This window comes from Cebidichthys violaceus, unplaced genomic scaffold, assembly GCF_023349555.1.
Source record: "Cebidichthys violaceus isolate CVI_PGR_0920_01 unplaced genomic scaffold, fCebVio1.0.p SCAF_8, whole genome shotgun sequence".
In the NCBI taxonomy this organism is placed as follows: Eukaryota; Metazoa; Chordata; class Actinopteri; order Perciformes; family Stichaeidae; genus Cebidichthys; species Cebidichthys violaceus.
In genome coordinates, this window is record NW_027176964.1 from 2,411,817 (window position 1) to 2,425,315 (window position 13,499).

Genomic DNA, 13,499 nt, shown 5'->3' on the forward strand with positions numbered 1-13,499 from the left:
AACACTACAAGCAGTTGTTGAAGTTGTTGTGGAATGCAGGTGGTGACTAATCAGAGACTAATGTTCTGTAGCGTGGGATAGAATTATGTTATTTAAGTTGACAGTATGCATCATAGTCCTTTTATAGTGGCTGTGTATTGCTTCCAATATCATCGTCCAGAAAGCTCCCATTGGTCCCATTGGCTCCCAAGCTTTTATTTTCCTTTGGAAATACCTCCTAGAATCTGTGTCGGTGTCCGGAAATTGTTGAGTCAAGATAGGTAATAAGGTATTCTTCATTACTTCAACTAGAGACCATCTTGTAAATTGGGACAGCTCATCCTTTCAGGTGGGAAATTAATTTGACTTGACCCAGTCATTTTTAGCCCATAGGAGATGGCAGTTGATATTAACTTATTAGCTATCACCAGTCTGACAGTCTTAAAATAGTAACATTATTAAATGAAACCAAAATTAATGCATGCTATCCATCATATTCATATAGTTTTTAATGTTTCTACATTTTGCTTTTGTGAATAAATGACAGCTTAACCTAATATAGAGGTTCAAAATAGGTATATTTTAGATAGAGGCTCAACATGTACACATTAATGATTACGTTTTGAAAGAAACTTAAATGTAAACATATTGTACTTTATATTCCTTCATAATTTGTTTCCAAGATCATAAGCTCATTTAGTGGTTAAAATAAGTGGATGAGCACTAAAATAAACATCTCAATAGATAGAAGAATTAAATGAAACTTAAATTAATCTTTATTTACTTTCATATTCAGTTCTTCTTACAGTATTTCCAAAACAAAAATGTGTTTGTAAGTGATAGGTTAATCAATGAAGTGGTCAAATTAAATGTATCTGAGCAAAAGAACGTCAAAAAGAACATGCTGTCTCTAGACAATGTGTCAAAGAAAACTCAAAAGAAATCGTGTTGTCCTTCATACTCATACACACGTTTTAATGTAGAAATGTGTTGGAGCATCTAGGTATAAACATCAGTTACAACCTAATTTAAACATTAAAAATCATTGGATTAAAATTGACCCTGTTACTTTACCCAGTACCCGCTGGTAGAAAACCACAAAAGACAAGGGTTTGTGAGTGTTACATTCACATTTTATTTATTTATATATATATATATATATATATATATATATATATACATATATATATTTGCAGTTTTGAATGCCATATGCATCATTTTGTTAGATTTGTGACCATTTTAAGGTAAAATGTACACTTTCTGTGTCTAATACTGGGTTGATTGAATGGGTTGAATTTGAGTAAATAACTAACAGTAATATAAAAGAAATACTTGGTCAAATTTAACCCAGTGATTTTAAGTGTACAGTAACAGTTAAACCATGTTTGTGCAAATTACATTGTTGATCATTTTACACATCTCTTAATTATCTTCAATTGAAGAAAATAATTTAAATGTAACTTTAAGTTTAAGTTCACATAAACAACCAAATATTGACATAAATAATAACATAAATCAGTGACATATATTGCTTTTCATGTTTAGTTTCTATTAATCCCATCTGAGGACCAACGAGTGGCATGACACAAAAAGAAAACTTACCAATAATTAACATTAAACAAAAGTTAAACAACTAAATATTAAATACAGCATCCATAGCTTTGTCCCAATCTGTATCTCTACTTTTTTTCAACAAATACATAATATATATATATATAAACATAATTGTGGTATCGGTTGAGAAGACTAAACTTCTAAACAGCTTAAGTTTCCTATTGTGGATTCTGAAGGTTGTTTAAACTTCATGTGTGTCCAGCTGATGAAGCAGCTCAGGAAGAACTTGTAGAAGCTCTGGAAAAAAAAGTGTATAAATAGAGGTGACAATAAAATCACATAAATACAACTCACACAAGGTTTGGATGCTTCTGTTGAAAACCACATTGAAGTAAATGCATTCAGTTACTCTGGATAGCACTGCCTGACAAATACAGGCCAACAATGACACAGATCGACAAAGACACAGGTTTGATTCTTTACAACACAGTTTTAGAGGTTAATAGGATCAAATGTTAAAACATCAAATCAAATTACAGACCAAACTTCTCTACCTGTTCTGCAGGAAACCATAGTATCCAGCTATAAACGAAGGAAGACACATTTCATAATAATAGTCCTCAAATCCAGAAAAAGTTTGAACCAGTGGCCATTTTGAATTCATTCAAATGCTTAACAGACCATCAATAACAATAACTGATCTATGAATGTAAAAAAACAAGCAGTAAAATCTTTGATGTTCCCGTACATTTAAAACAAATTCCCCAGCGTTCCCTTAAAGTCCTTCAACATCATCATATAATTTATCAGCTCCTTTACACTACACAGCAACAACAACACGTGTCACTCACTACCCGATCTCTACATCCTGCCTGATCGGTACTGTACATGTGCAACTCTCACCAGAGATGAGAACGAAGCAAGATGGCTGACTCCTTGGCAACTTCTGTCATCAGCTCCAGAAAAATAAAAAAGATTGCTGCGAAAATCAATGTTGGATGTTGCTAACGAGTGAGCTATCTCGCTTCTTTCTCGTCGCCCTTGAGAGTTGCACAGGCGCAGTACCGATCGGGCAGGTGCTAGCGGAGAGTGTAACATTAGCCAGAAGCGAGCAAAATGTCAGCAATCTTGCTATAATTTTACTGGAAAATAACTCCATAATAAATAAAGTTCTATGGCATTCTTTCTTTGTATGTCTTACAAAGGGTTTAACCTGAGCCAGGCCATTCACCATATCACATTCATAAAGGGTTAATAGTATACAGATGTTAAAAAAATCTAAAAAATAACAGATATTATTGTTTTTAGCACACTGTTATTGGATCAGTACTTGGTATTGACCAATACGCAAGTTCAGGTATCAGAATCAGTATCAGGAAGGAAAAAAAGCAATTTATAATTTATACTGTGTGAGGAAATAAACTAGGACCGAAGGACTAGAAACATAACTGTGCCAGTTACAGAAATTAGGAAACACATAAACCATATTAATAGAAGTTTACTAATAGTGTTACTCACTGGATCTACTCTAACACTACAGTATTTGTTTGGTATTTCTTATTTTCTAACTCCATTCACTATATTACACATGTGTTCCTTCTTCAACTCCACACCGGTGCCAAACCAGCCTGTTCTCCTAAAGAAGTGACATTCCCATACAACGAAACTGCATTGTCAATAATGATATTGTACGTATTTGTTTTTGATGTATCACAAATTGTGTCTTTTCATTTATTTCAATCATTTCCGATCATAGTCTGCGGATTCCACTAATCGTGTCCTGTGTGAAACCAAAATTCAACGTTCTCATATTTTAGATTACGTCACTGACTTCAGTAAAGTTCCAAACTGACTTATTTTAAGCCAAACCATGATGTTTTACTAAACTTAACCAATTGGTTTTGTTGCATTTCTGTTTTGTTTCAATTTCAAACACGTATTTAAAACTGCGACTGTAATCTACCGCAAAATACGTTTTCCATGAAACATAACTGAGAATGCAGCTTAGCTGTATGGGAATGTAATTTTGAAGGAGTCAGCGTTGGCCACAAATGCCTGGCAGGAGATTTGTGACCCAACTGCAAAGTCCCTACGTGCACTGCACTCAGCATAACATCTTTCAGTTCCTGTATTCTAAATTAGAGTTGTCGTTACCCCGTTAGTATGACATACAACTCTTCTAGAAAGTGAAAAAGATAGAGAAGCAGGCTTCTGACCGTAAAGTCCTTGGTCCGATTCCCAGCAATGGCAGGATCAATCCAAGTGGGAAAGTGAGTTTAACCTGTAACCCCAGGTGCTCCAGTGGAGCTGCTCAGTGACCAACAGGTCAGACTGTGGTTGTACCAGGCAGCCTCAGCTGTGAATGTGTGGGCAGAACCTTCCTGAGAAAGAGAGCAAGGCTCTCAATGAAACATTTCTGGTCAAATAAAGGTCAAGGAATAGCAGCCAGCTTTGAAAAACAATGTCAGCCAGAGAAAAATGGAAATAAATGTGTTTTTACACTGGGGTCATGAATAGAAAAATGCCTAATTTTTTGCAGGTGAACTTTATTTTATCACCAGACCAAACCACCGCTAAAAGGAGGACTATCTCAAACTAACTCTATCAAAACAAAGGGCATGTGGGTTTGATCCGTGAACCTTTTTGTTCATTCTTTGTGATCTACTATATCATGTAAATGACCTTACAGAAGCATGCTCACAAAGTTCAGCTGACTCTCTGCAGTGTGGCGACACGCCAAACCTCTTCATCACTAACCGTTAACTTCCTGGGTTTGAACTGTAGTCAGTCTGAGTCAGCTAGCTGCTGTCCAATGATCCCGGCATCGACAGGCGCCGCTGGCTCCCATGCGGCTCCGACGCTGCTTCTGTATCGGGTTGAGCAGATGAGAGCAGCGGGCCCCGTTCTGACTGGTTGATTCCACTCTGGAGGAGAAGCTCTGACTGACTGATGGTGGGAGGACAGGGACTGTCTTCTGGCTGAAGCAGTTGTTGTGTGTCAACCGATGGGCGTTTGGAGGACTGGACCTCACAATCTGAGACCAGATCCTGACATGGAGAGACATACTGTTACTTCTGGAGTCTACAGAAGACTGTGTTTCATGCGGGTTTGATTTAAATTATGAACATAACAGACATTTTTCTTTACTAAGCTATAAGAGGGACAAAATGACAGGTGTCTGGGTGGGGTCCTTCTTTACAGCATATTGGTAGACTAGCCATGACAAACAGAACCAATTAATAAAATGATGGGCACTTTGGTGACAGAAAAAATAGTAAGATAAATTAGAGAGTGATGACGGAGACTGGATGAATGGATAAGCTGGATGGATGGATCAAACGTAGGACTTTCACCAAGGAGACAACTGTTAGTGTCCCGTGTAAAACCAAAACTCAACACGTTGACATATTTGAACTACTGTATGTTACGTACTTTACTTATGTACGTAAGGAAAGGTACGTAACAAACATACTCAGATTATCACTTTCCTTTCAGCCTGTATCATTGGCATCTTTTATCACTGAGGAATTCTGAGGAAAAACAAGACTTCTGATAAGAAATCAGAATTCTGAGACTGACCTGAACATCTTTTTTACACTGTCCCATTTTCCTCTGAAAGTTAAGAGACTGTGCTACTAAAAGGTGTACCATACCTGTGGGACAGAGGCGGAGCTCTGTGTCCTAACAGGAAGGACTGGTTGATCAAGCCTCTCTGGCCACTGAGGATTCAGGGTGCTGAGGGGTGAGGGTCGGGACAACGAATGAGACACACACTGACTTCCTGTCTGAGGAAAGACAGAGGAGGAAGACTGGATAGAAGTTTGGGATCGGGGTGGGGAGGTGAAGGTGTCCTGGGGGAAGTTGGGGGAAGACAACAGTGACTGATATGAAGTGTGAAGGGGTGAGGTGTGGATGAGATGGGGGGAGGCAGCAAGATGGAAGACAGAGGAACCGAAATCCAGAGAGTTAGATTCTGGTTGTTGATCTTGGTTTTCATTGGACAGTTGCTGCTGGGGGTTGGTGATTGGTGACTTGTCAGTGGGGGAGGAGAGAGCGTTGGATGTTGGTGTCAGGGTGCTGTAGGAAGGTGGGATCATTGGCATTTGCCTCTGCAGCAGCTGCATGATGGCCCCGATGTGTGCTGACATATGAGACTCCAACCTGGAAAACATGCACACGCACGCACACACACACACACACGCACACGCACACGCACACGCACACACACACACACACACACGCACACGCACACACACACACACACACAGAGCCAAACAGAAAGAGCTACTTGTGTTACAGAAATACACCATTGAGATATACCAGACAGTCAGTTCTAGGGAAAACGTTCATTACACAAAAAAGAAGAGTTGTATGCCGCCTTTATTACACTGTGCTTTACCCAAGAAAATATTCTGTACATAAATATTGATATTGCAATGATGGATATGCTGGGACGTATAGTTACTGTATATTAAAGTAACACTTTCTATGACGACCATGTCTATAATGCATCATAAACATATAGTGAGTTACAATCTGCTTATAGCACTGTACAATTACAGTTATAAGGACACCTACCTACTCATAATGCTTTATAATATGCATAACACATTATGAAGCATATCTATAAAAATAATAACGCACAAAGCCTTGTAAAATTGTTTTTTTTACTTTACTTAAAGCAAACAATTACCACTAAGAGTAATGTATTACGATATATTGTTATAATGTATTATACAAAAGATTGTAATATATTACAATCATGGAAATGATGATACACTGGGATCCTTGCAAAGAATGTCACCAACATTTTTAAGTATTATGATCGATGACCTTGCCATCATAAAATATAATATGTTATTATTATAGTTATTAAGTATTCTGAATAGTTATGAGTGGTAATGACTATACTTATGCAGTGGTATCAAAAGATCATAACCCATTATAAGTCTGTTTAGAATGCATTATTGAAAGTGTTTCCAAAAGTATAATTTTAAACAAATAAACTTGGATTTCAAACATTTAAAAAAAAAAATTGTAAACATTTTTTAAAACATTTTTTTAAACATATAAAAAAAACAATTTGAAACATTGTTCACTTTACAGGTGTGCCGTGTAAAACACTTCATTGTTGCAAATCCCCCCATTTTTCATAACTTAGTGGGGATAAATGCATGAACCAGTTTCTCAGAATCAAACTGTAAGTAAAAAGCATGTTTATAACACAAAGTCAAATGGTTTAACTTGTCTTCTATGTAAATACCGTCATGATATAATAGTGCGGCGATCATACTGGACTGGTTATCTTATTCTTTTGACGTACCTACTCTTCTTTTACAGTAATGGACTACTGCTCCAGTCGCTGCCCCCCTCCACTCATAACGCTTTGCATGTTACTTCACTTGGATGTTTGCGCTTCACTGTGCACAATGATGGAGGCCTGTGTGCAGAGTTTGACACCAGCAGGCTGGGGGAAGTTTCTCTGGGCTTAAATCTCAGTTTAACACATGGACTCACAGTGTCAGCAGGATTTTGTGACATCAATGTGGAGCCAATCATGATCTGGTAAGTTTGATGTCAAAGTCTGAAGCCACCAGTGCACATACACTGAGCATTGTCATGTCAGTGACAGAGGTGACATTTTGGCTCTAGTTAAACGGACAATGCTTTTATATGTCTTCAAATATTTGTAGATGGTCTTTTTTTGTCAAAGAGAAAAAAAGTATTTGGCTGGCATTGTGTATTTAACCTGAAACCTGACGTACATGTAACGTTATCCCCACTACTGATGAAGACACTGACCAAGCCCTGCTGTGACCCACCTGGCTATCTGTCTCTGCAGTGCCTCCAGCCTCTTCTCTAAGTCCACCTTCTTCCTCCGAGGGATGGCGGACGAAAGAGCAGAAGTGCTGGAGGGACAGTGGGAGGAGGAGGGCAGGTCAAAGAGGTCCAGGGAGGGAGGCTGAGGAGGAGGTGAGGGGAGGCTGTGGGAGCAGGGCACCTCCTGGTATCTCTGCTCCTCTCGACTCTCTGAGCCCCAGAAGGTGAAGATGTTGGACGCTCCTGAGAACGCATCTGGTCCACACATACAGACGACAATGTGACACACGCAGAGCCAGGTGGAGCTGTCACCGCCACACACAGTCTTTTGTTTGTATCTCATGTGCCTTGAATGCATCTCTACACTTGCCTGTTAAAGGGTTACAGGTGTTCTCTCGCATATCAGTGTCGGGGCACCCCGTGGCGTTTGTGGCAGCAGCAGGACCGGCGGAGGTCTGAGCGGGGCGGGTCTCCTCAGAGTCCTCCCCTTCATCGTCACTGGAAAACACAGGGCCATATCTACAGAGGCAATGAGTTCACTCTGCTTTTGTAGTGAATGAATGTATGCTTTACAGGAGGGAAACAAAATAGCAGGTCTTACAACGTATGTTTATGATCTTCTCTGTTGCTGCCTGCACGCTGCTCACAGCTGCTGTGTTGTCTTGTACACCCGACTCTCTCTCTCCCTGCTGAGATGGCGTCACCTGACAGGGACACACAAACAATCACTGTGAGTTTGTGTGATTTCCACTAATGTGTTGCCACATTTGTGTGAATGTAACTATTTGGTTTTATTGTGCTGCTGCATTTTCTTTATTCTTTATGCGACTAATCTGGTATTTTGACCAAGTCAGTGCACTCGCTGTACTACTTTTTTGACAATAGGTGGCAGTGTGAGACTGAGGGACGTGTGATTTGACCCTGGGGTTGTAGTGAGTAAGCTCATGATCGTGGGAGAATTCACCAAAGGCAAGCCACGTCTCCCTGTCTCATAACTTCTTTCCTGTATTTCAGGTAAGTAATGTGTCAACACCAAGAGGAACAATCTTGTTTCAAGTGAGAGAGTAAAATGAACGGGGAAAGGCTTGTTTGTTTCTTATACAAATGTAACTTGGGTCACACAAGTGAAGTGTAAGAACTACTTCTGTCCTGTTAAGAACTGTGTTGGAAACTGTTTCAGGATAGCATTTTGTCAATATGTTTGTTTACTGGTACTGATACTAGAATATATATGTGTGCATCTATGATGCAATTATAGCCAAAATGTATAAAGAATGTTAAATGTGAAGACAAAATGTTTATTGTATTGTAAACCTGTTTTATGAACATAGAAAATGTGTCTAGTAATACTCAGTAAGGCTTCAATACTGAACCTTATATACAGGCTTTTTTCCATGTTGAAGCCTGGAAAAAAGGTCAATGCACACAGTAAACTGTGTGTGCTGTGTGAATGAATAGCAGTGGAGAATCCAGCGAAGGTAAACCACGTTTCCCTGCCTCATCATTTCTGTCAGGATAGCTGTTTATGAGTGCTGCAGCCTGGAACCTGGAACATTTGCACCCTCAAGAAATTAACAAATTGCACAGAGGCTGAGTATGAATAAATACAAATAATGTTGCAAGCAGCACAAAACAGACGGTAAGTCAAAGTAAATCTCTTCGCTGTAAAGTTCAAGTTCAAGTTCTAAACTTGGGGGGGGGGGGGGGGGGGGACTATAACTGTGGTAATTAGAATAAGAGTACAAAATAAGAATTAGAAAAAATCAAATGGGATGAAACATTTTGTATTAACAATTATATTTAAAAAGTAGACTGACAGAACAGAACACAGAGGTCTGTTAACTCTGTCCACCCTCATGAACTCCATCAGAGCTCATCCTTCCTTAAAGAAATGGCTGGTCAGAGGTACAGGGGGCCAATCATCTCTGTGATCTGATCAACCGTGACTTCTGTCTGTTCTTGCAAGCTGTTTGTATGTGTGAAGCTTCACCTGTGTGAGTGGAAGACAGTTTGTGTTTCCTGAGTGGTCTGCTGAATCCCTCACAGTCAGAGTCTTCTCCACTCACGTCTGCAGCTTCATCCTTCACCTGCAGACAGAGAGGGGGAGGGGAGCATGTGTGAAGGTTAAAGACAGGAAGAATTGTGTGCTATAGATGAAGTTACATTTCATTCAACATTTTTTTTCTGCCGCTGTTTGTTGTGTTGGAGTACAGAAGGCGCAGCCGTTATCGAAAATATTTTCAATGTTATTACTGAATATTAAAATGATTTAGACAATGGGGATGAGGTCTTTGAATTCAATGGCCGACTGTATTTATTTATTAGAGTCAGAGATTACTGATGAAGAGCTCCTCCTTCATATCGAAGAACAGACAAGGAGAGAGAGAGGGAGGTGCAACAGGCAGAGGAGGGTGAACCGGCTGCTGAGTGGTGGTGTTCCTGTGGGCGCTGTGACCACAGAGGAAGAATGCTGTAAAGTATCAACGTCCCTCTTTTAGGCGCCAGTATACTCCATCAGAATTGCCCCCCACACCTTTCTGTGTCCGTCGTTTTCTTTAAATATTCAACTCCAACACTCCGACATTCACACCTACTTCACGCAGTCACCGGTCAGCTGTGTGGAGGTGAGAAAGCAAGCAGGTTTTGAACGTCTCTCTCAGCTCTCTGTCTTCATTCTTTACCCATGTATTCTGCCACTTTCACATTTACAACCTGGTGCAACATGATGAAAGTCTTACAGGAGAGACTGTCTGTACATTGTCATTATTGTCATCATCCCCCTCGGCCGTCATGAGACAGCACATTGTGAGAACCAGCTTGCATAACCCAGATCTTTATTTCCAGATAGAGATACACTGGGTTCACATTCATTTTGATCAGCTATAGCTTTACAGTATTTACATAACAAACTTCATGTATTATAATTAATTTATGGAGAAAAGTAACATGTTGGTAATTGTATTTTGAAAATCAAATGTTTTCATATAAGACATCTTTAATTACATTGTGACTGTAAGGTTGAAGTTATGCTTTTGCCTTTAAAGTGTATTGAACCTCCAGTTAAAATCCCACATGAATTTTAGAAATCCCTATTTGAATTACTCAAGTCAATTCAAGTCAAAACTCAAATTCAAGATGTCGCCATTGTAGTTTTATCAAGTCATATTTTCAATAAATAGAGGAGCTGTAACATGAGTAACATACTTCTCTGAGATTGAAGGTGATCTCCAAGTTGGACCAGAAATATTCACAAAATTCAGGATACATGCCCAGAACCTGCAAACACAAATAACAGTAAATCAGCATTAAAAACATTAAAAAGTAAAAAAATATATAGCACAAATACAAAACTGATACATGTTTTGAGAAAAAAGAAAAACTGTGAATACACTTCTGGTTTTCGATTCATTTGGATTATACTGTATTTATCACATTGACTGACTAACACCTGCTCAGTTATCAGCCGTTCAATGACGCCCCCAGAACCTGGATGGTTATAAATGAAAACATAAAAACATGTGATACCTCCAGCATATCCTCTCTTTGTATCTTGTGCAGATCACAGTAAGTCAGAGCTCTGACATCCGCACTGGATTTTCCTGGCAGAGCAAACAGATTAATGGGCTCCCCAAAGATATCGTTCTTCCCTGGAGGAGAAAAAACATGTAGTCAGGATATGAATAAAGGTATCTTTATTGGTTTGTTCATTTATTCATATAGGAGACATTACTGACTCTACGTGAGTCTTCCTTGGGCCATCATGCATGCACCTTACCCAGTATAGCTATCACCACGTCTCCTTTGAGGATCTCTATGGATCCTCTAGAGATGAAGTACAGAGCTGATATCAGGTCTCCAGCGTGGACTAGGGTGTCACCAGGAGGAGCGTGGGTGTTCTTAAACCTCATGGCCAGGGCCCTGAGACAGCCCTTAGTAGATCCTAGACCACATAGCAAATACATGGTAAATGGTAAATGGTCTGTATTTGTATAGTTCTTTTCTAGTCTTCCGACCACTCAAAGCGATTTATCACTACATGTCATCATTCACCCATTCACACACTGATGTCAGGGGCTACCATGCAAGGAGCCATTAGGACTATCTAACATTCAACAAGTGCCAAAGCAGGCAGGTGTCCTTGTTAACCATTTCATGAGACATTGAGCTGCTCTTTAAAATTGTCATGAGAGTCTTTTCAGAGCTTTATTATTTTGGAAACAATGATTACTGTGTGTCAGTGTGTGTCTCCGTCTCCCTGTTCCTCCTCTGTAGCACATTCCCTATACCCCAGACACCTTCATGGACATTTTCCATTCATCCACCAGATGCCCTCAGACTTTCCTTTCTCTCTCCTGAAGCACTTATACAAGCCTCTTTTCCCCAATCAGTATCACATCATTGAAGTTTCTTTGTTGCAAAGTTGCTATGCACGTTTTGTCTTTGCATTCAAGCCACCTGTACCTGCCTGCCTGTCTACCTGCTAACCTCCAGTCTGCTAGTAACCAACCTTCCCTCTGACCAGATGGTCATCTTTTTAAATGAACTCGCCTTGCTAATTTCATGGGGTACCGTAGAGTCACCAGAGGACGGTGTGGTTCCCGTGGCTCCTGATATGGATGGCTCTCTCGGCTGCTCAGCGCCACAGAGACCCAGCTGCCCAGCTCCATGAACCTCAATCGTTTGCCAACTACTTGCCTGAATCGCAGTCAGCTGTCCCTGCCAATGGCATTCCAGATCTCCAGTCTGCTGCTGACACCCAGCCACACCACCCAGATCTCTGAGATTTTCTGATCCGCTTCGGGCCTGCTCCCAGGCTGTCCGCCTGAGGCCTCCTGCTCTACCCCCGTCTGCCTGTGGTGCCCAGCTATTCTTCAGCTCCCAGGCCACCTGCCCCTGAACTGTGACTGTAAGCTGTATTTTCTAACTTGATGGCTAAATGGAATTTTTCTGGAGCAGTGGTTCTCAACTGGTCTGGCTGCGGGACCCACCATCACCCCTTAATGACAAGCCGCGACCCAAAAGTTCAACTTCTCAAATGTATTTAATGAAAAGATGCAGTTTGAACCTGAGCTGAAAATGTCCTCTGCAGTCATAGTAGTAGGGAGCTCTCTTGTTCAGAGGAATTGTTCCCGTCAGTCCCCGTCCCACACATGAGTAAAACTGCTTTGTTTGTTATGTCTGTAGATTCGGCCATTTGTAATGCAAAATGACCACTTGCCTTAATTCGAGCTGTGGTCTGTTTGATGTCATCCGACATGTCTTCAGTCACCTAATTACAGTGTCATTTGACGGAGGTATAGTTTTCAGTTTATCCGCTGCAGATTGATCCAACAAACGCCGCTTCAGTTTTGACGGCTTCATGCTTTCTTGTGCCAGAACCTCGCTGCAGAAAACACTCTAAGGTTTTTGTCCTCAATGTAAGAAAATCCAAACCTCATGTAGTCGGTGTCCTACTTGAGCTTAGCTCATTTAGCATGAAAACAAACTGTGTAGGTGTTCTTCTATTAGTATTACCAGGCATTAACGCCAAATACTGTTAAGGAGTGTGAATAACTACGCTGCATAAAAAAATCCCCTTCAAAATAAAAGCACAAGATTTTTAATTTTTTAATTTTTATTTTTTAAAAACAAAGGTCCGCGACCCACTGAAAACGGGTGGGTCGCCACCAGTTGAGAATCACTGTTCTGGAGGATAAGTATTTTGGAAGCTGAGGATCAAATTGTAATTTTTGTGGAGGGAACCTACAGGTCTGTTTCTCCAAACAGTTTACTTCTAATTTGGTTTACACATTTAACTTTGAACAATGTTCACATTTACTCTGCTCTGTTACAGGAAGTTAGTAATACTAACAAATGAGTCACTGTATACCCTTATTAAACATAAAAGTAATTTGATCAGTGAGGCATTTTGATGTAGCCGGTGGAGGTATGGCAAATTATCAATGTAAAGTATAAAGTAAAGCATAAAAATTGTCAAAATTGTACTTTTCATGGGTAATGCAAGTAAGTAAGTATTACCTTTAAAAGCCTTAAAGTCTTGCAGCAGGGACCTGTTGAGGTGGAGACAAATATCTGCCTGGAGACACTCTGGGAAACCTTTTAAAACCTGGGGGACAAGAAGAGATTGGGACACAGAGAGAGGACAC

The 13,499-nt window shown here is 40.1% G+C and overlaps 1 protein-coding gene across 5 annotated transcripts in view; it reads right to left on the bottom strand.

Moving 5' to 3' along the window:
* Positions 1–927: 927 nt before the first annotated feature.
* Positions 928–13,499, bottom strand: part of LOC137892427 (potassium voltage-gated channel subfamily H member 6-like) — a 36,850-nt gene continuing 24,278 nt past the window's right edge. For 4 of the 5 annotated variants that reach the window (XR_011105415.1, XR_011105417.1, XR_011105416.1 and 1 more), the window contains 12 exons: positions 13,372–13,459; positions 11,129–11,293; positions 10,879–11,000; positions 10,558–10,629; positions 9,344–9,440; positions 7,955–8,057; positions 7,724–7,872; positions 7,356–7,608; positions 5,187–5,694; positions 4,291–4,580; positions 3,750–3,914; positions 928–1,830 (listed from right to left, as the gene is read on the bottom strand). Coding sequence is in view for 1 of the 5 variants with exons in the window: in XM_068737533.1 (XP_068593634.1) it covers positions 4,332–4,580; positions 5,187–5,694; positions 7,356–7,608; positions 7,724–7,872; positions 7,955–8,057; positions 9,344–9,440; positions 10,558–10,629; positions 10,879–11,000; positions 11,129–11,293; positions 13,372–13,459 (1,806 nt within the window). In the remaining 4 variants the exon portion in view is untranslated. The remainder of the gene's footprint in view (positions 1,831–3,749; positions 3,915–4,290; positions 4,581–5,186; positions 5,695–7,355; positions 7,609–7,723; positions 7,873–7,954; positions 8,058–9,343; positions 9,441–10,557; positions 10,630–10,878; positions 11,001–11,128; positions 11,294–13,371; positions 13,460–13,499) is intronic. The other variant, XM_068737533.1, reaches the window with a different exon arrangement.